Below are 27836 nucleotides of genomic sequence, written 5' to 3'. Positions count from 1 at the left end.
GTGTGAGAGTATGAGAGCCTGAAAGAGAAAGTCACATTTTTGGCTTTAGTTCAACCTTCATATATAAAGACCTTTCCCTAACAACTGGTTTAACTGCTCTCTCTGACACTCCCACTAATCAGGACAGGCCAATTCTGACACTCAGTAAATAAAGGTTTATATTTAATAACACCTAATTAAAACATCTCCCTATTTAAAATGTTTCAGTGAGGGTTTTTAACGACCTTCATAAACTTGCTGAGTTTGATCTCCTGAACTTCAGCATGCTTCCAATCAAATGAAGATTTTATACACCTTTACAAGCCATTTCAAAGGCTCTGGAACTCCAGCTGTGACAGCAGCTTCCCCCAACCCTCACTGACTTTTCTACAGGGCTTACAAATAGTCCTCCAAGAACACATCAATAACTCATCATGTGCTGTAATTAAGTGGTGTCTGTTTTATCAGAAAAGCATTTTCCCCACAAGGAGGCACCACATGAACAATCTCTGAAGTCAGAAGCTGAAGATGGATACACTGATATTTGCAACGTAGCACCATCTGGCTGAGCTGTGACCTAAACACTATTTCAACATGGTGGCACAGTCCACCAACAGTAAAATATCTAATAATCGCATGCATGTTGTATGAATGTGATTATATGGTATTTTATTGTTGGTGGACTGTTCTGCCATGACTTCTGCATATTTTTGGTACATTAAAAAGATGAATCTACTATTTAAAAAGACACATATTATCATTTCTTAATATTCACAAAACACACTCATGATAAACCCAGAAAGTTTAAACATGTACTTGTTTACATTTGACTCAGTGGTTTGTGCATGATTTGTATGGATGAACAGTTCACAAATAACAGTTCAATTGTGTTTGTGTGAAGGAAAATAAACCTAAAATGGACCTTCAAAACTCCAGTGATGAAGGAGGACTCTCCAACCCAATGTGAGTTTCCTTCTAACTGCATTTAAGCCAAGATTAGAGCAAACTGCCTTGTAATATTTATTTCAGGAACAAGAAAGTAAAATTCCATGTATAACATCTCCCCATATTTGAGACTATTCCATGAGTTACGATTCAGCATCACTCTCTGTGTCTCTGCCAGATAAACTCTGATGATTGTGCTAAGCTTTATATTGTGTCCAGAGAATATCTAGTTCTTTCATTCAAATGATTTTGTCTGATGTAGACAGTAGAATTGAATGTTATAAAGGAGACATCTAATGAATGTCTAAAGAAAATGCAGTAAAGGAGGTTCTTAACACCCATCTTGCACGCTAACCATGGGTGCCAATATGTAAGGATTGAATATATGGAAGATAATATTCATGTCATTAGGTAACTAGATTGATTGTAGTAAATACTTTTTTGAAAACATAATTCATTTGAATAAAAATAAGAGTAAATATTTTAAACTTTTATTTAATTGTGATTGAACGTCTTTCAGTGTGGACCATATAGAGTCTCCAGAACCCAGCGGTGTGTCTGTGAAGAGTGATGTGTCCATGACAGAACCTCTAAAGATGAGCATGGGAGAGGGAGAACCCACCTGTGTGTCTCAGAAGAATGCTTCATCCATTACAGAACCTCCAGAACCAAGTAGAGGAGAGGGAGAACCCAGCTGTGTGTCTCGAAAGAGTGCTTCATCCATGACAGAACCTCCAGAGATAAGCAGTGAAGGGGGAGGACCCAGCTATGCGACTTTTACGAATAACCGGTAATTGTCTGACCCTGCTGATTTTAACAATGAACCTGTGCCTAATGTAGGGTGAGTTAGTACAGTTTAGTTATGAGTCTGTTCTTACACATCACAATATATTGAAAAAGCATTGATTTAATAGGGATTAGTAATGAAGTGAATTGGTAATGAATAGGTTAGTTTATATCTTAATAACTCTAGCTGTGTATGAACTGCTAATAAATTAGTAAGCTGTCCTCTCATCAGGAAACAGTTGATTTATTTCAGTAATTCCTTTCAAAAAGAGAAACTTGTATATTATACTCATTCATTAAACACATCCTGATATATTTCAAGTGTTTATTTCTTTTAATTTGATGATTATAATTGACAACTAATGAAAACCCCAAATTCAGTATTTCAGAAAATTAGAATATTACTAAAGAACATTACAAAAAAAATGATTTTTAGAAAAAAAACGCTGGCCAACTGAAAAGTATGAACATGAAAAGTATGAGCATGTACAGCACTCAATACTTAGCTGGGGCTCCTTTTCCCGAATTACTCTTCTGCTCTTCTGCATTGTTGGGTCTGGCATATTGCATCTTCCTCTTCACAATACCCCATAGATTTTCTATAGGGTTATGGTCAGGTGAGTTTGCTGGACAATTAAGAACAGGGATATTATTGTCCTTTAACCAGGTACTGGTAGCTTTAGCACTGTGTGCAAGTCCTGTTGGAAAATGCATCTTCATAAAGTTGGTCAGCAGCAGGAAGCATGAAGTGCTCTAAAACTTCCTGGTAGACAGCTGCGTTGACCTTGGACCTCAGAAAACACAGTGGACCAACACCAGCAGATGACATGGCAACCCAAACCATCACTGACTGTGGAAACTTTACACTGGACCTCAAGCAATGTGGATTCGGGGCCTCTCCTCACTTCCTCCAGACTCTGGAACCTTGATTTCCAAAGGAAATGCAAAATTTACTTTCATCAGAGAACATAACTTTGGACCACTCAGCAGCAGTCCAGTCCTTTTTGGAAGTTAAACTAGCTTCTGACTCTGTCTCTTGTTCAAGAGTGGCTTGACACAAGGAATGTGACAGCTGAAACCCATGTCTTGCATACGTCTGTGCATGGTGGTTCTTCAAGCACTGACTCCAGCTGCAGTCCAGTCTTTAGGAATCTCCCCCAAATTTTTAATGGGTTTGTTTCACAATCCTCTCCAGGGTGCGGTTATCCCTATTGCTTGTACACTTTTTTCTACCACATGTTTTCCTTCCCTTCACCTCTCTATTAATGTGTTTGGACACAGAACTCGGTGAACATCCAGCCTCCTTATATTGACCTTTTGTGTCTTGCCCTGATTGTGTAAGGTGTCAATGGTTGTCTTTTAGACAACTGTCAAGTCAGCAGTCTTCCCCATGATTGTGTATCCTACAGAACTAGACTGAGAGACTAGTTTTAAAGGCCTTTGCATTTAAAGGTCTTTGCAGGTGTTTTGAGTTAATTATCTGATTAGAGTGTGGCACCAGGTATCTTCAATATTGAACCTTTTCACAATATTCAAATTTTCTGAGATACTAAATGTGGGGTTTTCATTAGTTGTCAATTATAATAATCAAATTAAAAGAAATAAACACTTGACATATATCAGTCTGTGTGTAATGAATGAGTATAATGTACAAGTTTCACTTTTTGAATGGAACTACTGAAATAAATCAACTTTTTCATGATATTCTAATTTTATGACCATCACCTGTACCTTGTTAGTTGCTGGTTCACTAAAAGTGCTAAGCTTCTATGCCATGATGTTCTTTGACTATAAAGGTCTTGTTATGGTGCCTTAAAATGATAATTTCTAGTGTCTTTACCTGTCCAATTTCAGGTTGGACAAGGAGGCAATCATGTTGGGTGATATTACATGTAATATAGTGGGATTAGCTCTAAATAATAATTATTAATTAATTACTATGCTCATTGACCAGCTGAAGGGTTCTTGGCTCTGAAATTGAATCTGACCAGAAAGTGAGAGTAGTGAACACATAAATAGATAAACCAAGGATTGATTTTATCAGAGTATATTAAATGTAATATCAAGTATTGAATATTGATTATATACTGAACAAAAATATAAACGCAACACTTCCACACCTGTGAGGTGGATGGATTATCTTGACAAAGGACAAATGCTCACTAAAACAGATTTAGACAAATTTGTGTACAATCTTTGAGAGAAAAAAGGCCTTTTGTGTACATAGAAAATGTCTTACATCTTTGAGGTCAGCCCATGAAAAATGGGAGCAAAAACAAAAGTGTTGCATTTATATTTTTGTTAATTATACATTCATATAATGAAATGGACTACATTATATGAGGGAGGAGGGAGATTAAAACATGAGGGAATTTTCTGTGATAACTACCCTAAATTCTAAAAGTGAACTATAGTTTATCCAGAAATATACTTGACATCAACCTCTGAGTTTTGAAATGGACCAGGTGACCTTATTTTATCCCTGGAGATGTGCAAGCAGAGGACTTCACAGACATGCAGGGCTTTCTGGAACTCCTTGTAGCCATGGGCCTTGTTGCAATGCAGCAAAGTTCATCCACTCTTCCTCTTCATCCCAGGGCTTTGCTCAGGGACACAGCCTTAGTAGGGGACCACTCTGAGGGAGCTGGTGGTGTCCTCCATCACAGGTTCTGCATCCTTTGGTGAATCACAGGCATGTCTGTCCTAGGCAACAGAGTCTGAAGCTTGTTCCACAACTTTCAGGTCTGAAGCCTTCTTCATGCTCAGGGCATGTTGTCGAGCATCACTGGACTAAATGACAACTTCATAATTTGTTAATATAAACAGAGAAATAAAAATGGAATCGCTATTGCCTTGAGGCAATGGCTGTAAACTTATTTTAAGTAGGTAAATTCACACTGGAATGAATCCCTTATTCTCCTCTTTCAATTAATTCTGCTCTCTTATTTTCTGGACTGAACTAGTCTACAATGCATTCTATTGAACTACATTTCCTTCTCTAATCTGAGTTCTCTGAGAAACTGAACCGAACCGGTCAGCACCCCATATTCAAATCTCTTCTCTTCTGTCTTCAGATTAGAGTCATGCTGAATCCTTTCTCTTCCTTCTTAGCATTACTTCTGAAAATGCTCACTGACTGCTTTGCATAAAAAAAAATGCTTCAGCACCAATGGTTTAAACTAGGCATTATAACTAATGCCTTAAAGCCCCGATTGTTCCTTAGTGATTGAGGGTGGAGAATCCCCTCCCTTATTCTAATTCTGATTGGAGGTTTTTGGAGGTCTTCAGACTAAAACTTCCCTAAAGTGAAGACATCACAAGTAATTTATGTCCTTTGACAGGACAAAGGAAAAATATGAAGCTTGTGTTTGTGCCTTTCTTGGCTGTTTATGCAGCTGCAATAAGTCTTCACAAAGCTCTTTCCTTTTCTTTCCTTCATGTGAAGTATTGCATTAGGAAAGGATATAAATTTAATTACTGTATTCTCTGTATGTTGTGATGACACTATATATTTGATGACATGTCACTATAATTAATGTTTCTCTCTAATCATTGTGTCTTTTATGACCAATGTTTTGTTTTCTATCAGAGTGCAGAACTCAGCTCAACTTACCAGGAGAAATATGTCCTTATTCGAGGTGCGTGTCTGTATGTGTGTTTAAGTACTGTTATATATTGATATTTGTTAGGTTAGCAACACCAGCTTTTGTTTTTTCATTTGTAGCTGAATAAATCTAAATCGAAATGTTCCATTTAAATTCTGTTGATGCCACTAGTTGAGACTTTTTGTTCATTTAATAATATAAAATTATTATAATGACTTTATATGTAAACAAATCAGTATGTTCATTTAAGTGTAGTTTTGTGTGAGACTGAATGAGTAAACATGCACAGAAATGAATCAATAATGCCAAATAAATATTATTCTACACCACTCAACTATAATCAGGAACTGGAGAACAAAGTGATCTCTCTGGTAAAGAAACACCTTAAAAAGTTTGCCAAGGACCTGAATCTGGAATGCCCATCATGCACTGAGAGCGAGATGGAGGAAGATGAGGATCAAACCAGTGTCAGAGAGGGAGTGCTGAAGATCACTTTGACTGTCCTGAGGACAATGAACCAAACCGACCTTGCTAACAAGCTACAGAGCAGTAATACTTTAGATCACTCATTCAATTCAATTTTAAATTATACATATTTTCTTAATTAAATTATTGTTTACGCTTTTTGTTATTTAAACTACACACACACATATCTTTGTGCTAATGAATTTTTAACATGTATTAATAGTGCTGCTTCTTTCTGCAGAACTGGCTCCTCCTTGTCACCAAAGACTCAAATCAACACTTAGGGAAAAGTTTCAGAAAATGAATGAAGGAATCGTAAAACCTGGAACCCCAACCCTTCTGAATGATATCTACACAGAGCTCTACATCACAGAGGGAGGAAGTAGAGAGGTCAACAATGAACATGAGATGAGACAGATTACAATAGCATCCAGAAGACAAACAACACATGAAAAAGCTATCAAATGCACTGACCTCTTTAAAGACAACCCCATCAGAACAGTGCTGACTAAAGGAATGGCTGGAATTGGAAAAACAGTCTCTGTGCAGAAGTTCATTCTGGACTGGGCGGAAGGAAAAGAAAACCAGGACATCCTCTTCATATTTCCTCTTCCTTTCAGAGAGCTGAACTTGATGATGAGACAGAAACTTAGTCTGTTGGCTCTACTTCACCATTTTTTCACAGACATTAAAGAATTAAATCCATCTGATTACTATCAATACAAAATCCTGCTCATTTTCGATGGCTTAGATGAATGTCGACTTCCTCTAGATTTCAAGAACAATGAGAAAGTTTCCGATGTAACACAGTCAGCCTCAGTGGATGTGTTACTTACGAACCTCATCAAGGGAAATCTGCTTCCCTCTGCTCTCCTGTGGATAACTACTCGACCAGCTGCAGTCAACCAACTACCTTCAGAATTAATCAATCTGGTAACAGAAGTACAAGGGTTCAGTGATCCTCAGATTGAGGAATACTTCAGGAAAAGGATCAGTGATCACAGCCTTACAGAAACCATTATCTCCCACGTGAAGTCCTCAAGAAGACTCTACATCATGTGTCACATCCCCGTTTTCTGTTGGATTGCAGTCACTGTTCTAGTGGAGGTGCTGGGTAAAGCAGAGACTGGAGAAATCCCTAAGACACTGACAGAAATGTTCACACATTTTCTGCTCTTTCAAATCAAACACAGCAGCCAAAAATACCAAGGACACAGTGATCTTGATCATACTCAGACAAGGCAGATTATTCTGGCACTGGGAAAACTGGCTTTCCAACAACTGGAAAAAGGCAACCTGATATTTTATGAGGATGAGCTGAGAGAGTGTGCCACTGATGACAAAGTTATTTTGGCCTCTGGAGTTTGCACACAAATATTCAAAGAGGAGTTGGGTAATGTTTTCAACTTTGTGCACCTGAGTGTTCAGGAGTTTCTGGCTGCTATATATGCCTTTATCTGCTTCGTCTCCAACAACAGCAATGTACTGCAACAGCAAGCCAGAGGATTGTTATGTTCCTACAGGAAGTTAACAATGTCTGACTTCCTCCAGTCTGCAGTGGACAAAGCTTTAGAAAGTGAGAGTGGACACTTGGACCTTTTCCTCTGCTTCCTTCTGGGCCTCTCCCTGAAGTCCAATCAGACTCTTCTTCAAGATCTACTTACAGAGTCAGGAAACTGCTCTTACAATACACATGAAATAGTACAATACATCAAGCAGAGGATTAGGGAGAATCCCTCTCCAGAGAAATCCATTAGTCTGTTCCATTGTCTGAATGAACTGAATGATGATTCTCTGGTACAGGAAGTTCAAACGTACTTGACCAGAGAAGGTTCCAGTAGTTTTAGTGGAGCTAAGCTCTCTCCTGATCAGTGGTCAGCTGTGGCATTTGTCTTACTGAATTCAGAGAAGGAAATATCTGAATTTGACCTAAGGCAATATGACAGATCAGAAGATTGCCTTTTAAGGCTGTTGCCAGTAATCAAAGCATCCAAAAATATTAAGTAAGTATTTTCTTTTATAAATGTTTTGTTGATACAATTACGAAATATACATTCCTTACAGGGCGGCATGATGGAGCAGCAGGTAGTGTTACACTCAGACAGCTCCAGGGACCTGGAGGTTGTGGGTTCGAGTCCTGCTCCAGGTGACTGTTTGTGAGGAGTTTAGGAGTTCTTTGTGTCTGGGTAGTTTTCCTCTAGGTGCTCCAGTTTCAGCCCACGGTCCAAAAAAATACGTTGGTAGGTTGTTTGGTGACTCAAGAGTGTCCATAGGTTTGAATGAGTGAGTGTGTGCCGTCCTGTGCAGGACTGGTGCCCCCTCCAAGTTTTGTCCCTGCCTTGCACCCAGTGATTCTGGGTAGGCTCCGGACACACTGTGAGCCTGCACTGGATAAGCAGTTATAGACAATGAATGAACGAATGAACATTCCTTATAATATTCCATGAATTATTGTTTTTTTTTCTTCTCAGGAGGACTTCTCATTTGTGTATACATTATATAGCATTATATATTTTATGAAGGAAATCTTTTTTCAATTTCCAGTTTGATTGGTTTGTCATTTGTTATATTCACAAACTATTTTAGTTTCTGTTCTACCTAGTACATTATAGTTAAATTTGCAAATCACCTTAGAAAACAATCATTTCATGATACAAGCATTACTAAAAAGATGGCCTAATTGATTGGCCAGCATGGACATTAGAGTTTAATGTTACATACTATCAGAGGTGGATAGTAACGCTCTACATTTACTCTGTTGAATATACTTGATTCATTTTTGGATAAATTGTTCTTATAAGAGTAGTTTTAATGCAGTATATTTTTGCTTTTGCTTGAGTATAATTCTGAAGAAGAAGCAGTACTTTTACTCTAAGACTGTTATCTACATTCTGCTGGCTATTTGCTACTTATTTTTATTGCTTCATCCAATCCACAATTTATTTATTTATTTGTTTGTTATTTGAACAGGGACACTGTCACATGACTGCATCTCATAAATCAAATGTTTACACTGGCGATGTTTGACTCAGTTTCATCACATGACCTCACACAAAATCCCTGTGGCCAACACAGGCAGAAAAGAGCACAGAAGCACAGTAAAATGGCATGCATTTCAAAAGCACTTGAAGAGACACAGCACCCCTAGCCCCACATAAAATAAGTTATTGTGGCTGAATTTAATTTATGTTAATATGTAAAGATATAAATTATTATCGTTTTAGTTATTTAAGAGATATTTCTCCAGCTCTGATTTGTTCATTGCTGTTTAATATTTTTATGCATTCAGGTCTATTCTTTGACATCCTGATTATTAAACAAAGATGTTATTGATCAGTTACTCAGTACTTGATTAGTTTCTTCACTTAGTAACTTTTACTCGTAATCAAATAATTAATTGGGTGAATACTTTTTACCTTTACTTGAGTCAAATTATTCTAACATAACAATACTCTTACTTGAGTAAAATTTTAGGCTATACTCTACCCACCTCTGCTTGCTAGTTACAAATTTATATAACACATATGACACATAATATGATATAAAATACAGTAAGACAACAGCAGATTTCAGGAAAAGTAACACATTTCAATTCCAAAAGTCTTTTTTCTAGATAGATAGATAGAGATAGATAGACTTTATTGTCATTGCACATGTACAACAAAATTGAGCACCAATCCTTAAAGTGCATAACAACAAAAACAGTAGAAACATGCAGTTTTTTTTTACAATATAAATAACAAATTATTGCACTAGCCCTGAGTAGTTGAAGAGATTAATGTGCATGTGTTTGCTGTGTATTGCACAGGCCCTGAGTGGCTTAAGAGGTTTGTGTGTTCAGTTCCCGTACAGCACTGGGGTAAAAGCTGTTTTTCAGTCTGTTTGTCCTGGATGTGATGGACCTGAAGCATTTTCCTGAGGGCAACTGTTAAAAGAAATGGTGTCCAGAGTGGGAGGAGTCTTTCAGTATATTGGCTGCCCTGCTGAGGCAGCGGGAGCTGAATAGATCCTCCAGCCTGGGCAGTGGACAGCCGAATATCTTCTGGGCCATGTTGAGCACTCTCTGTAGAGCTCTCCTTTCTGCCACTGAGCAGATGCTGTACCATGTTGAGATGCAGTAGGTCAGTACACTCTTGATGGCACAGCAGTGGTAGGACACCAGCAGCTTCTCCTGAAGGTTGTTTTTCCTGAGAGTTCTCAGGAAATAGAGTCTCTGCTGTGCCTTTCTAACCACAGCTGTGGTGTTGGTGGTCCAGGAGAGATCTTCAGAGATGTGCATACCCAGAAGTCTGAAGGAAGGGACTCTTTCCACACAGTCCCCATTTATGATGAGTGGTGTGGGGTCTATGCATTTCCTCCGGAAGTCTATGACCAGTGCTTTTGTTTTGGTGGAGTTCAGGGAGAGATTGTTCTCTGCACACCACTCCTCCAGTCCCAGGACTTCATCCCTGTAGGCGGTCTCATCTCCACCAGATATGAGTCCCACCACGGTTGTGTCATCTGCGAACTTGATAATCATGTTGCTGGAGTGGGTGGGGTTGCAGTCGTGGGTGTAGAATGCGTAAAGGAGAGGACTCAGCATGCAGCCCTTTGGAGCTCCAGTGCTGAGTGTTACCCTGGAGGACTGATGGCGGCCTAATCTAACAGACTGGGTGCGGTTTGTTAAAAAGTCCTTAATCCAGATGCATGTGGATTGAGAAAGTCCAAGGTCTATGAGTTTGGTCACCAGTCTGCTGGGGGTTACCGTATTAAAGGTGGAGCTAAAGTCTATAAATAGTATTCTTACATAGTTTCCCTGGTGTTCCAAGTGTGTGAGTGCTGTGTGACGGGTAGTATTTCATCAGTGGACCTGTTTGCTTTGTAAGCAAACTGATGTGGATCCAAGCTGGGAGGGAGAGTGGCTCTGATGTGCTGTAGAACCAGTCTCTCAAAGCACTTCATTATAACCGGTGTGAGTGCGACTGGACGGTAGTCATTGAGGTCACTGATGGTGTTCTTTTTGGGCAGCGGGATGATGGTGGCAGACTTCAGACATGGTGGTATGATGGATTTTGATAGGGACAGGTTGAAGATTTTTGTGAAAATGCCACAGAGCTGGTCTGCACATATTTTCAGCACCTTTCCTGTCACACCATCCGGACCAGCAGCTTTCCTGGTGTTCACTGCTTTAAGTACACGTCTCACCTCTTGTTCTTGCACCGTGAGCATGTGGTTATTGGAGACTGGTGGAGGTCTTGTGTTTGTCTCCACTGCTTCCACCTCATAGCGAGCAAACATACAAACGAAAACACAAAAACCAGCACCTAATCGGAGAGCGTTGAGCCGCTGCGTCTATGAGCACCGCCATCTTGCCTTGTCTGTAATAATTGAACAAGATTTTTTTTTCAATTAGACATTTAAACAAACATTCCATTTCAATTCTAGGCTGATGAGTTGCAATCTTACCATGGAATCCTGTGAAGCCCTCTGCTCTGTGCTACAATCAACACACTCCTCTTTAACAGAAATGGACCTCAGTAACAATGACCTGCAGGATGCAGGAGTAGAGCTGCTATCTGACGGGCTGAAGAGTTCACATTGTAAACTAGAGATACTCAGGTAAATTTTCTCTAAATATATTCTTAAATATTTCAAGCCTTTGTTTGAATGTTTTAATGTGGAGACAAGCAAAATCCCCTTGCAGCTTAACTGTCCCCCTAATCCTAACTTGGGTTATCAACTTGGCTGTCAAAAATGTCCAGGGAAGGAAACAGACAGGCTTTAACAGTTAGATTACACTTTATTAAAACACAGAATACAAAAAGGGGAAGACAAATATTTGGACAGTCCAATCCCTCAGTCCATCAGAAGGTCCAAAAACAGTCAATAAACAAACCAGTCCGGTGCTTCTCCACTCAAGACATAAAAGAAAGGAGAAAAACACAAAAGGGTGCAGTCAACCTCTAAAATGGTTATTAAGCAAAGAGCTTTCTAACACTCTAAATGAATGAAATTACTTAAAAAAAAAATAAATAAATGTCCCCACATGCTTCCAAATACCCAGTAAATAAAATGGTATCACCGAAACTCCTGTCACAGCAAGTATTTTAAGACTTAACCACAGAAAACAAAAGCAAGTTTAAATAAAGTACACACCACAGTACACTCATACACTACAACCTAAATTGGACAGCACTTTTACACGAGGGACAAAATTTACCCATATTTTTGGACTGAGGGAAGGGCAGTTAGTTCCTCAAAAAATAAATATTAAAATATTTTATAATGATAAATTCAATCAATTTTAAGATCACCAAAGATATCACCAAAATGTACTATAAAACCATAAAAGCTCTGCACTGCAACACCTATACTTGGGGAATACTGCTAAGCCATTCAGGGACACAGATGACTCAAAAGAGGAAGTGAAATGAAGGAGAATTAGAGAGGGTTAGCGTCCTCAACCCCCCCTTTTTCCTTCACAGCACGTGATCCTGTTTCCCTCTATACTTCTGTCTGCATGTGGCTGGTTCCACTCCTCACACCATTCTAAAGGATCCCCTCCCTCTTGAGCTTCTCTCGCTTTGGCCAGTTCAAGCATCTCCACTGTTCTGCAGTGAATTGCTGTAACAGACAACATGCTCACCATGCTCAGACATCACCCACTCTCAACACTGAATCATTTATGATGAATATAGGTACTTATCTCAACAAGTCACTCATATGCTTGATCACACAGCTTCTCTGATGAGTCAAACAAACCCTCACCTCCCCCTACCACTTCTGTAACTTGTTCTCGTGCCTCACACACCAGCCACTATTTTCCAGGGCCAGCTCCCCTTATGGATTATTCCTGGAGATGTACTCCCCCTGCTTCTTTGCCTATATAGCTATTTTGCTATTCCGTTTTTTTTTGTCAGGGCCTCTTTCAGTTGCATTTAAACAGTAATTATGTGACATAGCCATATTCAATATGTTGTTTTATTTTCTAAAGAACCTTTGCTACTGAAATATGTAATCACTTGAGGTTTTCATGCTGACCGATAAATCAATTTTTCTATAAATTTTACCTAGCGCCTGCTTTTTTTTTTTTTTTTTTCATATTTCTCAATGTACAGCCTTGAAATCATACTCCCACATCGGATATCTTGACACAGATTGTTAGTGTGAGGTGTCTGTTAGTTGAAAACGTACAAATTTTTTATGCTAATTTATTACATGTCATATGACTGTGACAAAATAAATTTGTAGCATCAGACGGACATATTTTTCTTGATATTCTAAGCTCTGGGATGTATGACTGATAACGTTCTGACAGTCACAGCAGGCCCAGACTTTCAGGAATTTAGTTCAGGGCAAATATGAGCAATATCCCAACAAATAAAAAACATTTTGGTACTTTGGCAGTTTTCTCAGATGCTGATAATATTTACAATTATTATTATTATTATTATTATTATTATTATTATTATAATAATACTTGTTACTTAATAATACTTGTTTATTTAGAAAACACACAATAAATAATTATTTAAGCTTTTTAGTTTATATTTGTTGATCTAATGCAGTATTATTTGATGTGAAACCTACAAAAACCTTGAAAAACTATAAATCAATAATAGGAATATGCTTTCGCTGATGACTCATATTTTTCTGCCCAGAGACAGCGTGGGTTGACGTTATGTGAGTTAAAACGAAACTGAAAGTAAACACCATCTTTCTTGTCCCTTTACAGCGTCTTTTTTTCTGATTTTAGCGAATATCATTAGAATCTTTCATGACAAGGACATAAGACAAAAATTTTGAAGGAGCGCCTTTATTTTTAGGTGGTTTTTCATACTGGATTACTCCCAGAGGCTTCACAGCACCGCGATAAGAGCGCTATTTTTAGAAACGGTAGGATCTGCGCTTTCTAACGGTATACGGAACTCACAGACGCATTCAGACATTCAAGACTTACAAAGCTGATTATATAAGGTGTGTTTTTCACCCCGCAAAATGCGGGATTCGTGTTAAAAATGTGTTAAAACCTGCTTCCGGTGTGACCGTACTCTGCTAGAGTGATCACTCTACTACTTTTAAAAGGTTCCGCTTTTGTGCGTTACTTCCTTTCCACCAATCAGTTTTCTTGGGCTCAAAAAAAGGAAAAGGTATCAAGTTTGTCACCACTGAAAACCTCTCACCACATGTATTCACATCAGCCCATACAAACATGGTAAACAGATCTGTAATCACTTATCTGTCGGATGTTACAGGGACTGATGGAATCTTTTCCTCAGGCCTAGCCTTACAAAAATCACAACATGACCAAAAACGTACAAAATCTTTTACCGTACTCACCATCCCTATAGCTTATAAAACTGACAAATACGTTAGCATTTTCATGGCCTGGACAATACTTTATTTGAGGTTATAATTGGCTGTATAATTGAACTGTGCTACCCACCTCAGCTTGACTGCTCTTAGTACATGGACACAGTGAACTGCATACCCCACAAATAATCCTTAAATTTCTCTACCACCTACCAATGTGTGTTTTTGGACCATTGGAGGAAACCGGTTCACCCAGAAGAAACCCAAGTGGACACAGGGAGAACCCACCAAACTCCTCACAGACAGTCACATGGAGTGGGATTAAAACTCACAACCTCCAGTTCCTGGAGCTGTGTGACTGTGACACTACCTGCTGCGCCACCATGCAAAAATAATGGCCTGCTGGAATTTTATCTCACATTCTGATGTCCACTCAATCTGAGGACAACTCTTCCTCTTTTGCTTACCTGTACCTCCCAGCACCACATTTAGTGGCTTAGAAAAATCCTTAATAAACTTCCTGTAATAACCGACAAAGCCTAAAAATGATCAAACCTGACTGTCCTTGCAGCCACCCATTCCTGGACAACAGGAACCTTTTCAGGATCTGGTGAATCTCCTTGACAACTCACAATGCCCCAAGAACTTGACCTCCCTCTGTAGGAGCTAACACTTTTTTGGTCAAAGTTTCAGGCCATACTGTTCTAGTGACTGGAACACTGCATCCAGTTTGGCCAGGTAAGCTGCAAAATCTACACAAATATGATCATTACATCGTCCAAATAAACAGGGTGGATTCAGCTAACAGACCACTTAGACACCTCTGCATTAACCTAAGAAATGTGGCCGGTGCATTACAAAGACCGAATTGCATATGCTATCATTCCTATAACCTAAAAGGTTTTGTGGAAGTGGTCTTATTCCTATCACGCTCGTCCATTTTCACTTGCCAATAATCACTAGCATCCTGCCTAGTTATGTGGTTTAGCTTAAGATAATCTATACAAAAATTCTCTTAATTGGCACATCTGCTCATCGGGCAGTTCATCTTCGGAGGGGTGTACTTCTGACCCTACCTGGATAATGCCTACATCAACAATGCCAGTGCCCACTTCTGTTAGTACAATATCCTTCTGTTCGTGTACTTGTTGTGTGTCCACTAGGAACATTCTGTCTAGCCTCTGATTTCTATAAAGCATAACAGGAACAGAATTAATGTTTTGCACTCTAGTGTAGTAAGCTCATTCTACTTCTTCATACACTTCTTCCCCACCAGACTCAACCATAACACAACCTCCATGGTACGTTCCCCTGCAACTTGGCCCACTACACATCTTTACTGGAGGCAGGAACAATCACCGCATAACAACAAGCCACATGTGCAGAATCATACTTCTCTTGCTGACATAGAGTCATTTTGATTCAATTGCAATCAGTGAAAATGTTCTTCCAGCCTGCTCAGCGACTTCAATCTTCTTGACTGTGAAGGCAAAATCTAATCACTTTGAAAAAGCTCCTCCCAACAGTCAGAAATCATACCCAATATGGCCCGCTGTGTTCCTAAACAAAATCACCCCTACCTATCTATCTATCTATCTATATATATATATATATATACCCGAGTCAGTGGCGGATGCTGGTCTTTCAAGGAGGGGAAGCTCAATTTCGGCCTACATCATAAAATGTGTTGGTTTATTTATACGTACATTCTACCCTCCGTTCCTTTTCAAGAAAATGATCTGTGACCCTGTCATACCAACAAGGCGTCTTTTCCAGGGACTTGACTAGTGTCCTCTCAATAGCCAGCAGAGCTAGGCTGCTTAAACGGCCTTGGCCCATGTGAAGTGTGTCCGCCTGTGAGTGCTTTGTAACGGTGGAGGGGCTCAGCAGCACCCGCTGGACAGAAACTGCGATAGAAGTCAGAAAGAGTGATAGAAGTCAGTCTCCAAACACAAGCAGCTACAAAAAACCCACCAGAAATAGAAGCTCGATTTGTCGCTAGTCATTTTTAACAAAGAAAGGGCCGCTAAGAGGTTTAAGAAAGTCTGGTTCAACTCAGAACAGAGTGAAAATGTAATGCTCCCATGGATCTTTACACCAAAGGATCGCTGATTTGCTTATTTCGCTGTCAATCAAAAAGGGATTCCGCCTCAGACAGATCATCCAATCATCATGCAGAAGCTGAGCGTCCGGGCCAGCCCACTGCCCCATAGACCCCCAGAGACGCTGAGCGTCCGATGGGCGGGACAAAGCCCAGCATTTAACCAATCGCTCATCTCGTTTCGCTGCACTTCGCTGCTTCGCTATTGTACTCTGTGGACGCTCAGCGTCCGCACTGTTTAAAGGACCGTGAATCTGCGGGAAAGCCGCGTCTTTACCAGTGATAAGAAGCTGATTCTGAACAAAAGTTGAGTACGTTGTAGTGCATATTTATTCAATGATATGTACACACAACAGTATATATTTGGTAACTTATTTTTTGACATTTTAGGGGAAGCTGAACTTCCCTTGCAGTCTTAGAGCCTCTGACCTGTGTATATATATTAGCATTAGCTGCCCTCAAGATAAGCCACAGAATCTCCTTGACTCCTCCCAGTTCAGCAAACAAAGTGACCTGGGAACCAATACCCACTAAGAATTAGAAGAAGCAGCATTACATCTCGTGTCTACTTTTACCTCTATTAAAGGGAATAGACATAGCAGCATGTGAAACCAATAGGGGGTCTATGAGGGGTCAACTTCTGGCCTAAAATTTCTACCAATGTGTCCAGCCTGTCCACACTTAGTAAAAATTGGTCGTCCCTGTGGCAGATCTATCTGAGGGCCTATTACTCCTCCACCTACCTGCAGGGGGATTATTTTCCTGGGAAGAGCACTGGTGACTATGCAGTTCCTCAAGAAGAATCTTAGATATTTCTGATAGCTGCTCCTTAACCTCTTCCATGACTTCACTCCGGAGCTTCAATTTCCAATCACCTGTCAACTATGGGACAAAGAAAAGCACCTTTTAAAAAATTTGGTAGCAGGATTTGGTATTGCAGATGATAGCTTGCCTAGTTAATAAGTTTGACTTTTGGAAATGGTATATGAACCAATTGTCTAAAGGTCTAAAAAGGAGGTGAACCATCCATCAACCTTTCCCCAGGTGAAGATGTTAGATTTGAAGTATGTCATAGAGAGGCTGTAACAGGAACTTCATGCAGAGGAGCTCAGCATGCCATAATTCTGCCAAGAAGATCTTGTGATCCAATGCCTTTTCAAATCTCAGCCATGCTCCCTGTTTATTCATGTTTATCATCTGGACTACACTCAGCACTTTGAACCTGAATCTCACCTCTGTTAGTGAAAATGGTGCTTGTCTTTACCCTCAGCTTGGTCATAACAGGTTGACGTAGAATGGCCCTACTCTTCCTGAAATCAATGTCTTCTGCTTCCACAGGTGTGATTCTGCCTTGTCCATCCTGTTCTTCCATTTCCTTCATATTTTTTAACCCGTGTGCCAGCCTGGGAGACTTTTGGGGTCACAGGACTGCCTATACTGCAGCACATTCATTGCACAAGTTACTATGTATATGAAATATTTTTGAGTACTAGCCACATTAAACTGACACATAAAACTGAAGTTTGCTGACTGACTGGGAACTAACCTCATCAGAGTTAAAAAATGAAAGACTGAGATTCAGATTAAAATGTAATTATTGGGAAATTATCTGTTGACTAGAAATCTGATATCAAATAAAACTTATTTTGTGGTGAAGAAGAAAAATAATTATTGGTTTACCTCAAATGCTGAGTGCAATCAGTTTCATTTTTTTTTCTGCACAGGAATAAATTACATTACATGCATGCTAGGTCCAAGTTATTCTCAGTACAACATTCTTGTTGTGTTTTTGTTCAGTCCACAGTTGATATAAGAATGTGAATTCTGTAGGATTTATTGCCTGTGTTATTTGTTCTATAGCTCTCCTGGTATTTGTTTTGTGCAAAGTTGTAAATGTAATATCTTTTATCTTTCTTGCAGGTTGTCTGGATGCATGATTACAGATGCTGGTTGTTCATTTCTTGCTTCAGCTCTGAAATCAAACCCTTCATACCTGAGAGAACTTGATCTGACCTATAATCACCCAGGGGAGTCTGGAGTGAAACTGTTGTCTGATCTACTTCGGGATCCACTTTATAGACTGGAAAAGCTACTGTAAGTTACAGATTTGCTTTCTGTATATTGTACCAATGTTAGGAAACGAAATAAGTCAGCATCTGAGTAGAACAGGGACAGATATCAACAATCTAGTCAACAATTATTAGTGGAAAATCCCCATATAAAATAGATGCTTGACTTTCTATTTAAGTGATTATGTAACAATAAAAGTGGTGTGTCCTTTCAGCCCCAAGTTTATTAAGCCATTGGGTAGTTACACTACAGCAAGTGTAATAAAAGATTGAAAATGTAAACAAAGTCCCATTCCAGTATTCACTGTTGATGCAAACATGTTTTTTTAAGCATATTTGTGCTACAATAAATGTGTATTTGCTATGGACCATGCCTGCGAAGACTAAAAATTGTGATGTGAACGCAGATATAATTTTTGGGCTGGAGTTCAGGGTTGTTTATAATGTTTGTGAAGCTAAGTGCCACCACCCCACCCCTTCATCTGATAGGTGTATGCAAGCAAAGTGAAAGGTGGAGATGGGACGGAGGTAGGAGGGAGTTTGTCTGACACAATGTTGAGGGAAGGAGTTTGGCTTTGCTACTACTCTCAAAATGTTATTATTACATGAGTCCAATTTGCTAGTACAGACCATGCACATGAAGGCTGAAATGGGGAGGTGAACTTGGATGCAATTTTTGGGCAGGAGTTGAGGGTGGCTTCAGAATGGGTTTATGTGCCGCAGAATGGTCATGGATGCAAGTGCCTGTCTAAAAATGACAAGTGAGAAGGCTGTTTGATGAGGATCTGTTTGGTGCTCTGGATCCTGAGTAGTTGAGCAGAAGGGGATTAGTGAGTTTCAAGGATTTACTGCCTTTAATAATCTGAAGAGTGATCTAGAGTGATGAAACTGAGAAGCCCTAAAGGGAAGCTAATATTTGGCACTGTTAGTGGGAGAAGAGCCGTGACTGCACACGGATCCAGTGGGGCAGAACCAGAATAAGCTGAAGAGCTTGGAGCTGCTGGAGTAGCATGGAAAGTGGGCATGGCAATGGTTGAATGCTGCTTCAAAGCACAAGGCACCAGATCAGTAGATGAGAGACCAGAAGCAGAAGAGCGAGCTCACATTCTGAAGCAACAAAGTTAAGGTCCGTTACAAGAACAGCAAAACAGAGTGAAGCAAGTTGATCTGTCATATAAATTGCGGGCTTGGGGAAGGAGTTCTAGCATAGACCTACTCCCAAAATTTACAAAATTAAATTACATAACTGCAAATAGTATTAGATATATAGTAGATTTGATTACTAAAAGTTCAGCAATACCTGAATATTTTTTAATGTTTTAGTGTAGATAAATCTTTCTTATGATGATACAATGGTTTGGGCATGTGTTTACAGCTACACTGAATACTAAACTTTTCTATTGCAGTAGTTATGGGAGAATATCCTTTTCTTGAATAATGTTTATTGTTTAGTACAAAACAGGTCACTTTTGTTTGTGTTTTTTCTTCTTAAGGATGGAACATGGGGGGCCAATCAGGATGAAACGTGGACTGAAGAAATGTATACATACACACACACACACACACACACACACACACACACACACACACACACATTTTTAAATATATAATCAATGCTTACTTATCTAGAGTTTTCAAAACTACACACATTTCATGTCACCATAAATGTGATGAATTGGTTTAGATGAGCATTTACTTCTATTTATAATTTAGAAAAAAAAAAAACTTATTTTCTATATTAGATTTACAATGGGCCAAATACTTATATACACTTAGTATTGGTGGCTTGCAATTTTACTTGTTTGTGAGTTGTATTTCATTATGCCAACTAACTTCTGAGTTCCTCCATTCCCCATGTTTCAAACATGAAATCGCTGATGTTTATGGCCATAGAGTTCAAAGGGTGCCTGAAAGTTTGACTCAAGATAAGCATTTATAAAGTTTGCAAATACAAACCAGATTCCAAAAAAGTTGGGACACTAAAGAAATTGTGAATAAAAACTGAATGCAATGATGTGAAGATGGGAAATGTCAATATTTTATTCGTAACAGAACATAGATGACAGATCAAAAGTTTAATCTGAGTAAATATAACATTTTAAAGGAAAAATATGTTGATTCAAAATTTCATAGTGTCAACAAATCCCCAAGAATTTGGGACAAGTAGCAATAAGTGGCTGGAAAAAGGAAATTGAGCATATAACGAACAGCTGGAAGACAAATTAACACTAATTATTACCAATACCAATTCCACCATTGTTGCGCAGAAAGATAGTACAGTAATACCAGAATGGTGTTACCCAGCGTAAAATAGCAAAGACTTTTAAGTTATCATCATAAACCATGCATAACATCATCAAAAGATTCAGAGAATCTGGAACAATTGCTGTGCGTAAGGGTCAAGGCTGTGAAACTCTACTGGAGGCTCGTGATCTCCGGGCCCATAAACGTCACTGCACCTCAAACAGGAATGCCACTGTCAAGATAATAAAAGAATGGGCTCAGGAGTACTTCCAGAAAGTATTGTCAGTGAACACAATCCACCGTGCCATCTGCCGTTGCCAGCTGAATCTCTACAGTGCAAAGAGGAAGCCATTTCTAAGCAAGCTCCACAAGCTTAGACGTTTGCACTGGGCCAGGGGTCTTTTAAAATGGAGTGTGGCAAAATGGAAGACTGTTCTGTGGTCAGATGAGTCACGATTTGAAGTTCTTTATGGAACACTGGGACGCCATGTCATCTGGACCAGAGAGGACAAGGATAACCCAAGTTGTTATCAACGCTCCGTTCAGAAGCCTGCATCACTGATGGTATGGGGTTGCATGAGTGCTTGTGGCATGGGCAGCTTGCATGTCTGGAAAGGCACCATTAATGCAGAGAACTATGTCCAGGTTCTAGAACAACATATGCTCCCATCTAGACGTCATCTCTTTCAGGGAAGACCCTGCATTTTTCAACAAGATAATGCCAGACCACATTCTGCAGCAATCACAACATCATGGCTACGTAGGAGAAGAATCCGAGTACTGAAATGGCCAGCCTGCAGTCCAGATCTTTCACCTATAGAGAACATTTGGCGCATCATAAAGAGGAAGGTGCGACAAAGAAGGCCCAAGACGATTGAACAGTTAGAGGACTGTATTAGACATGAATGGGAGCGCATTCCTATTTCTAAACTTGAGAAACTGGTCTCCTCTGTCCCCAGACGTCTGTTGAGTGTTGTAAGAAGAAGAAGGGGGGGGGGGGGGGTTGGGATTTGTTGACGCCATGAAATTTTGAAACAACACATTTTTCCCTTAAAAAGATACATTCTCTCAGTATAAACTTTTGATCTATGATTTGTGTTCTATTCTGAATAAAATATTAGATATTGGCACCTCCACATCATTGCATTCAGTTTTTATTTACAATTTGTTTAGTGTCCCAACTTTTTTGGAATCCGGTTTGTACTTACGCATTGTATGTAGAATATTAATCCGTTGAAAACTGATGCATGAAGCAAATCCTGAAATAAGTTTCTAAGCAAGTATTGTGAAATTACTTGAAAATGAATAAGCCCTAATTTAACTAACACATTAATGGAGTGGTTAAATGAAATATGTGAAAAACTATGTTTGAATATCTTTAGCCTATGCCTATGTAATCTTGTGACCTTAAGTTGATATACCGTACTGTGTGTATGTTTGTGTGTTGACAGATGCCTGTGAACTCACTCTGGACCCAAACACTGCGCACACCTATCTTTATTTGTCTGAGGACAACAAAAAGGTGGAGTGTCTTAGAGTGAAGCAGCCATATCCTCATCATCAGGACAGATTTGATTATTTCCCTCAGGTTCTGAGTGTGGAGAGTTTTAGTGGGCGCTGTTACTGGGAGGTAGAGTTTAGTGGATCTGAGGTTGCTATTTCAGTTTCATACAGAGGAATCAAGAGGAAAGGAGACGGTTTAGACTGTCTACTGGGATCCAATAATCAGTCATGGAGGTTAGACTGCTCTAATGATCGATACTTTGTGAAACATGATAACCAGGAAATAGCTGTGTCTGTGCCCCCTTCTTCCTCCAAGAGGGTGGGAGTGTATCTGGACTGGGAGGAAGGCACACTCTCCTTCTACAAAGTCTCAACTAACAAACGCAGAATGTCTCAAAAACGTCCCATTATGTTCTCTGAGCCACACAGACAAACACAGCATATTGCCAACATCCCATTAACCGAGGCAAAAAAACCCACATTGACCTGGGCACGAGCACCCCGCTCTCAACACACACATTCATTCAAAAACACATTTCCCAAATCACGTGCACCCAGGAACCCACGTATTGAAGAATACACACACACACTGACACACTTATACACATTCCATACCCAATTCACAGAGCCACTCTACAGTGGGTTTTGGGTTTGGGGTAATGACTTCTCTGTGCGTGTTTGTACAAAAGAATGACCTCTACAAGTGTTTTAGAGATACTGCTGTCATTAACATGAGCTGGACTTTAGTTTAGAACTAAGTATGAATCATGCCTGATTTATCTTTTAAAGCATAATGTATACACCTGAGCATTTTATCTCTTCTACTAAATATTCTGTTTTTATTCTTGCTTTCTTTAACTGTTTTCAGGGTCAATACCGAAATTTTGTAAAAAATCTATGCATGTTGCTCACTTACAGGAACTTTTAGGCAGTAGATGGATTATGCTGCTTTAAATCCGATTATACCTTTATTTCAAAATTTTAGGCACATGCCAAAATTTAAAGATTTAGAGATTTAAAACCTATTTATCTGAGGAGAATGAGGATATTTGCTCACAAAACACTTTGATATTAAAATAAAACATAAAATTGATAATGATAATTTGTGTATTTGTTGTTTTAAATCTTTCCACACTTCTCCTCATGGCAGTCCCGTATTATCTGAGATTAACACACAATCCATAGTTTTTATGGCTAATCAATTTTTAATTATGTCAAATAATGTGTTCTGTTGATTTAACAAATTCATATGATCAAAGAGATAATCTGGAAACAAATTTTGTTCTTTACACCCTCTCAACACAACTACTACTTTTTTAAAAAAGTGTATTTTATTGTATTTATATTTTTATATTTATTTTAATATATATTTGTTGTCCAATGAAAAGCATATCTGCATTTTTGTACATGTACATACTACATCATTTGATGTGAAAATTGCATAATGAATGGACCAATAGAAACACGCCAGTTACTTGGTATAAAATATTTTTACATTCACTTCCATTGAAATGTAAGAAGGTATTTCCTTGTCCTTTTCAGGATATGTCCTTCTCTTGTTTTGATCTCATTTCCACTTTGTTCTCATGTGTTGTTTTGATTTGGTTTCCTCCTCCTTTTGTGTCTTTAGCCATGCCCCTCATCTATGAACCTTGATTGAGATTGCTCCCAGGTGCCCTTAGATTGGTGTTCATTATGTTTCCTACTCCTGTCTGGTTGTTTTTGTGTTACTAAGTTTTAGTGTGTTTTGTTCATTAAAATTAGTTTATTTATCAAATCTACATTTACACATGTGCTTTCTCTTGTCCCATGCACCCTTTGACACTCCTGTAAATTTGCTATTTTCCTTGGACAGTGAGGATATATCATTTTATTCATGCACCACACTTATTAAGAAAATAAATTGTTTTACATAGTAATGATTTTAAGATATTTGCTCATTACCGCACAATCCTTGAAGTTTGTACTGCATGATTCTGCAAAAAGTACAGGAATCTGCATAGAAGTTAAAGACATTAATTTCTGATAAAACCTTGTCATATTGAGCTGTTTGACTACCTCTATAGTATGAGGACCCTGGCTTCAGCATTTTTAACTTGTTGAAATATACTTACATTTCTGCTTGTACATCCTGACAGTAGTATGTTACAGTAGTCAAGCCTTGAAGTAATAAAGGCATGTACTAATGTTTCTGTGTCCTGCAGGGATAAGGCCTTTCTTATCCTGGCAAATGTTGCATATGTAGTGGATATTACTAAATATTATATTATATTCATTATTAATGGGGAAACTATATCAGGTTTATTCAATTTCAATGACTGTGTATGATTGTTTTTATTGTTATTATTATTTACTCTATGGAAAGTAATATAAATAATGTTATCATTATGAATTACATTTGCAGACAGAAAATCAGACAGAAACGAAAGAAAAATAAGAATTAGAGGTGCAAAACATTTTACAGCATTTCATTAAATCCCTAGTGGAAGTCTTGCATGGTACCCATGGTAAACAGTTCGCCTGGGAATGTTCCTGCTTGAATTTTAGGTTTCTGTACACTGTGAACATTAATCATAGTGCATGCTCACAGTGTAACATCAGTCTAATCAGTTACAAGTCAGGTGGCAGAGAACTGAAATCAAGTCTGATGATGAAATAGCTTTAAATTTTTTAATATAACTTGTAAAGAAGCTTGCTTTTGCTGAAAATCAGACTTAAAGTTTCTGTATGTGAGCACTTTATCTCTTGAGTTCCACAAGATTTTTTTTTTTTTTTTTTTTTTTTTTACATTTTATGTAGCTGTATTAGGCTAGATAACATTTATAGATGACAGAAAAAATAAGGGAGCCCAACATTTCCATGCAGTATTTTATAAAGTATTAAAATATTGCAATTACAATTATCCATGGATTACGCTACAAATGGCATTTTTAAAGCAGCAAAACCTCTGAAATGAAAATCAAGACACTTAAAGGCTAAGCACCAGCTATATTAAAGTATCAAACAAATAAATACAGTGAAATTTGAGTTCCTAACTTGTCAGAAAACATGTTATTTCTTACTAATTCAAGGAATAAGGTTTAAAAGACCGTTGGTCCACCCCCCAACGGTGTTCAGAAACTCTAATAGGCGTATTGCATGTGACATAGATGGTGGACAACAAGTTGCACTTAATTTAATGCCAAATGACAAAAAGGTGTTGCTTTTGGCTGCAATAATTCAATGTACAGTGGGACATCTGTGCACAAATTGCCCAAAGATCCCAAAATATCACTGGACTAAATTTGTCAACTTTAAACGAGCACCAAGCCGCCTCAACAATGGAGGCACGGAACATGGCCCATTCGGACTCAATGTCACCAGCCTCCCCCGGGATGCAGTCAAAGTTCTGCCGGATGTGGGAGTTGAAGATCTTTCTGACAGGTTCCTCTACCAAATATTCCCAGCAAACCCTCAGCACATGTTTAGGCCTGCCAGGTCTGTCCGGCATCATCCCCCGCCATCTGATCCAACTCACCACCAGGTGGTGATCAGTTGACAGCTCAGCACATCTCTTCACCCGAGTGTCCAGAACATATGGCCGCAGGTCCGATGATACGACTATAAAGTCAATCATCAAAATGCAGCCTAGGGTATCCTGATGCCAGATGTACTTGTGGACACCCTTATGCTCGAACATGGTGTTCATAATGGAAAAACTGTGATGGGCACAGAAATCTAATAACTGAACACCACTTGGGTTCAGATCAGTGGGGCCCTTCCTCCCAATCACACCCCTCCAGGTCTCACTGCCATTACCCACGTGAGCGTTGAAGTCCCTCAGAGAGGTTATGTTCCATGTTTGAAAGTCCAGTTTCGGTAAACGAGGATCAGAATGCCAGGGCCCCCGAACCCCAGCTGCCACCCAATCCACCAGACCCGGATTACTACCTCTCCCACAGGTAGTGGGCCCATGGGAGAGCCTTTCAAAATATGAGACTTAAAACAAGAGGGTAATTTATTTATAGGCAAAATTGGCAAATTTTCCCCTACCTCTTTGCTTGGCAGAAGTCAGACACTTTTAGAACACTTTCCACCAGGAATCCCATTGTGAGTGTGAAAAAATGGATTTTCAAACATAAAAAACTCTGTAAGAGTTTAAGAAGATTTGAAGAATTAAATGTACATAAGGGATGTGTGTGTATGCCAATTTTTTGGCATGCTAGTGTATGTCTAAATCTGGATTTAAACTTTGCTGGATCATCATGGTTGTGTTCTGAATTGCATTGACCCCGAGTTCCCTTGTAGTCTGTTGCATATCTCCTGTGTTGTCTTTTCCTTTAATACCTGGGTTGTCTCTGTCCTCTTCTCCACTCCTGTCTTTTCCCTGAAATCCTGAGTTATCGCTGTCCTCTTCTCCTGTGCCGTCTTTTTCCTGAAATCCTGAGTTATCTCTGTCCTCTTTTCCTGTGCCGTCTTTTTCCTGAAATCCTGAGTTATCTCTGTCCTCTTCTCCTGGGTTGTCTCTGCCAATACGTTTTGGGTCTGAGTGGCTTGGTACACTTGTTGCTTGTTATTGGCAGGCTAAGTCATTCGGTATATTGGCTACTTGTGTTGTTTGGGCAGGAAGGCAATAGCATGCAGAAAACCACAAATCTATATGCCTATTGATATAATGCATGCACATAATAAACTATCATTCTAATCATGGACATGTCTGCACAATGACTAGTCTGATTCAAAGTGAGCAGATGCAGACAGGAATGTGAATGGATTAAGCACTGGCACTGATGCTAGATGGTGTGGGCAAGCTTAGGCATGAGTGAGGCTAGATTTTGAGGGTGGGCACAGGCGTGATTGTGGCAAAGTGCGCAAACAGTCAAATACTTCTGTGACTGAATACTTTCTGAATCCACAGACATGTACAGAGTTGTACTTACCAAGTGAACTGAACAGAAACAAGCAGTCTTCCTCTCTCTCTCCTTGTACAAGTGGGCATGCAAGATATTCCTTTTCCCCTCCTAGGAAGGCCTCAGTAAATTAAGAAGTTCCAAAAAGTTAATTAAATCAATCTGTCACTCCCCCTTGCCCTCAGAGCAGCAATACAGTACATTTCCCCTCCTATTAGAACAGCACTGTTACACTACACAGTACATTTTTGCCTTAAGTGCAGCATTAAGCAATAAAATAGTAATTAAAATATTAAATAAGCATAAGTTACCCTCCAAAAACACAGTACCCAAGAACATTTCTCTCCATGTATACTTCTGATAGGCAGCACTCCTGCCCCAAAAGCAGCACCCACCCCACACTGTTTAGTATGATAAGGGCTAATAAGCCAAGTTATCTACTGGGTTTTCTATGGTCCACAATACTCAGTTATTTTCAAATAATTCAATCCCAAATATATAAGGATGCCTAGCATGGGGTTGCATGTAAACACGTAGCTAACATAGCTACCAGTCAACACTGATTTCACTGTCATTGCAATTAGCTTATTTTGCTATAGCTAACTAAGCTCTCAGATGCAAGCTTCATTTCTTGTTTCTCCACCAAATCATGCTAGTAAAGTTATGTCTGAAATGTTACCAAAGGGACATAATTTTACTTGCTGGCTGATATCAGTGAAACTACTGTTAACTATGAGGCAAATCAGCTAAAATGCACTCATTTAGTTTGCTTAATTGAAGCTCAAATAACCAAATGAAAATGAAATTCTAACATTTTGTGAAAATATGCTCCAATTTTCTCAGCTGCACAACCACTATCTTGGCCTGCGGGAGTGTTATTTATTATTATTATTTTTTGCCTTTCAAATTTTTGTTACACCTATTTTGCCCCACCCCCACTACAATTTGACTGGTTATC

At 39.0% G+C, this 27836-nt stretch overlaps 1 protein-coding gene across 1 annotated transcript; it reads left to right on the top strand.

Annotated features, from left to right (window-relative positions):
• Positions 1 to 895: 895 nt before the first annotated feature.
• On the top strand, positions 896 to 22863 carry LOC136694877 (NLR family CARD domain-containing protein 3-like). Its single transcript, XM_066668707.1, has 10 exons — positions 896 to 942; positions 1445 to 1714; positions 5300 to 5348; positions 5660 to 5864; positions 6022 to 7783; positions 11205 to 11378; positions 18094 to 18267; positions 19736 to 19782; positions 21938 to 22366; positions 22574 to 22863. Exons 1-10 carry the CDS (start codon positions 896 to 898, stop codon positions 22681 to 22683), a joined length of 3267 nt encoding a protein of 1088 aa, XP_066524804.1. The 3' UTR covers positions 22684 to 22863.
• Positions 22864 to 27836: the final 4973 nt, after the last annotated feature.

The sequence above is a fragment of the Hoplias malabaricus genome, chromosome 4 (assembly GCF_029633855.1).
Source record: "Hoplias malabaricus isolate fHopMal1 chromosome 4, fHopMal1.hap1, whole genome shotgun sequence".
Taxonomy (NCBI): Eukaryota; Metazoa; Chordata; class Actinopteri; order Characiformes; family Erythrinidae; genus Hoplias; species Hoplias malabaricus.
This window is presented reverse-complemented; position numbering and strand designations above follow the sequence as displayed.

What these genes read in the sequence shown, in the direction of transcription:
- LOC136694877 (XM_066668707.1), top strand. Translation starts at nt 896, where the DNA reads ATGGACCTTCAAAACTCCAGTGATGAAGGAGGACTCTCCAACCCAAT. An exon ending in GCGACTTTTACGAATAACCG is followed by an intron (nt 1,715 to 5,299) that starts GTAATTGTCTGA and finishes GTTTTCTATCAG; the next exon opens with AGTGCAGAACTCAGCTCAAC. An exon ending in CTTCTACAAAGTCTCAACTA is followed by an intron (nt 22,367 to 22,573) that starts ACAAACGCAGAA and finishes AAGAATACACAC; the next exon opens with ACACACTGACACACTTATAC.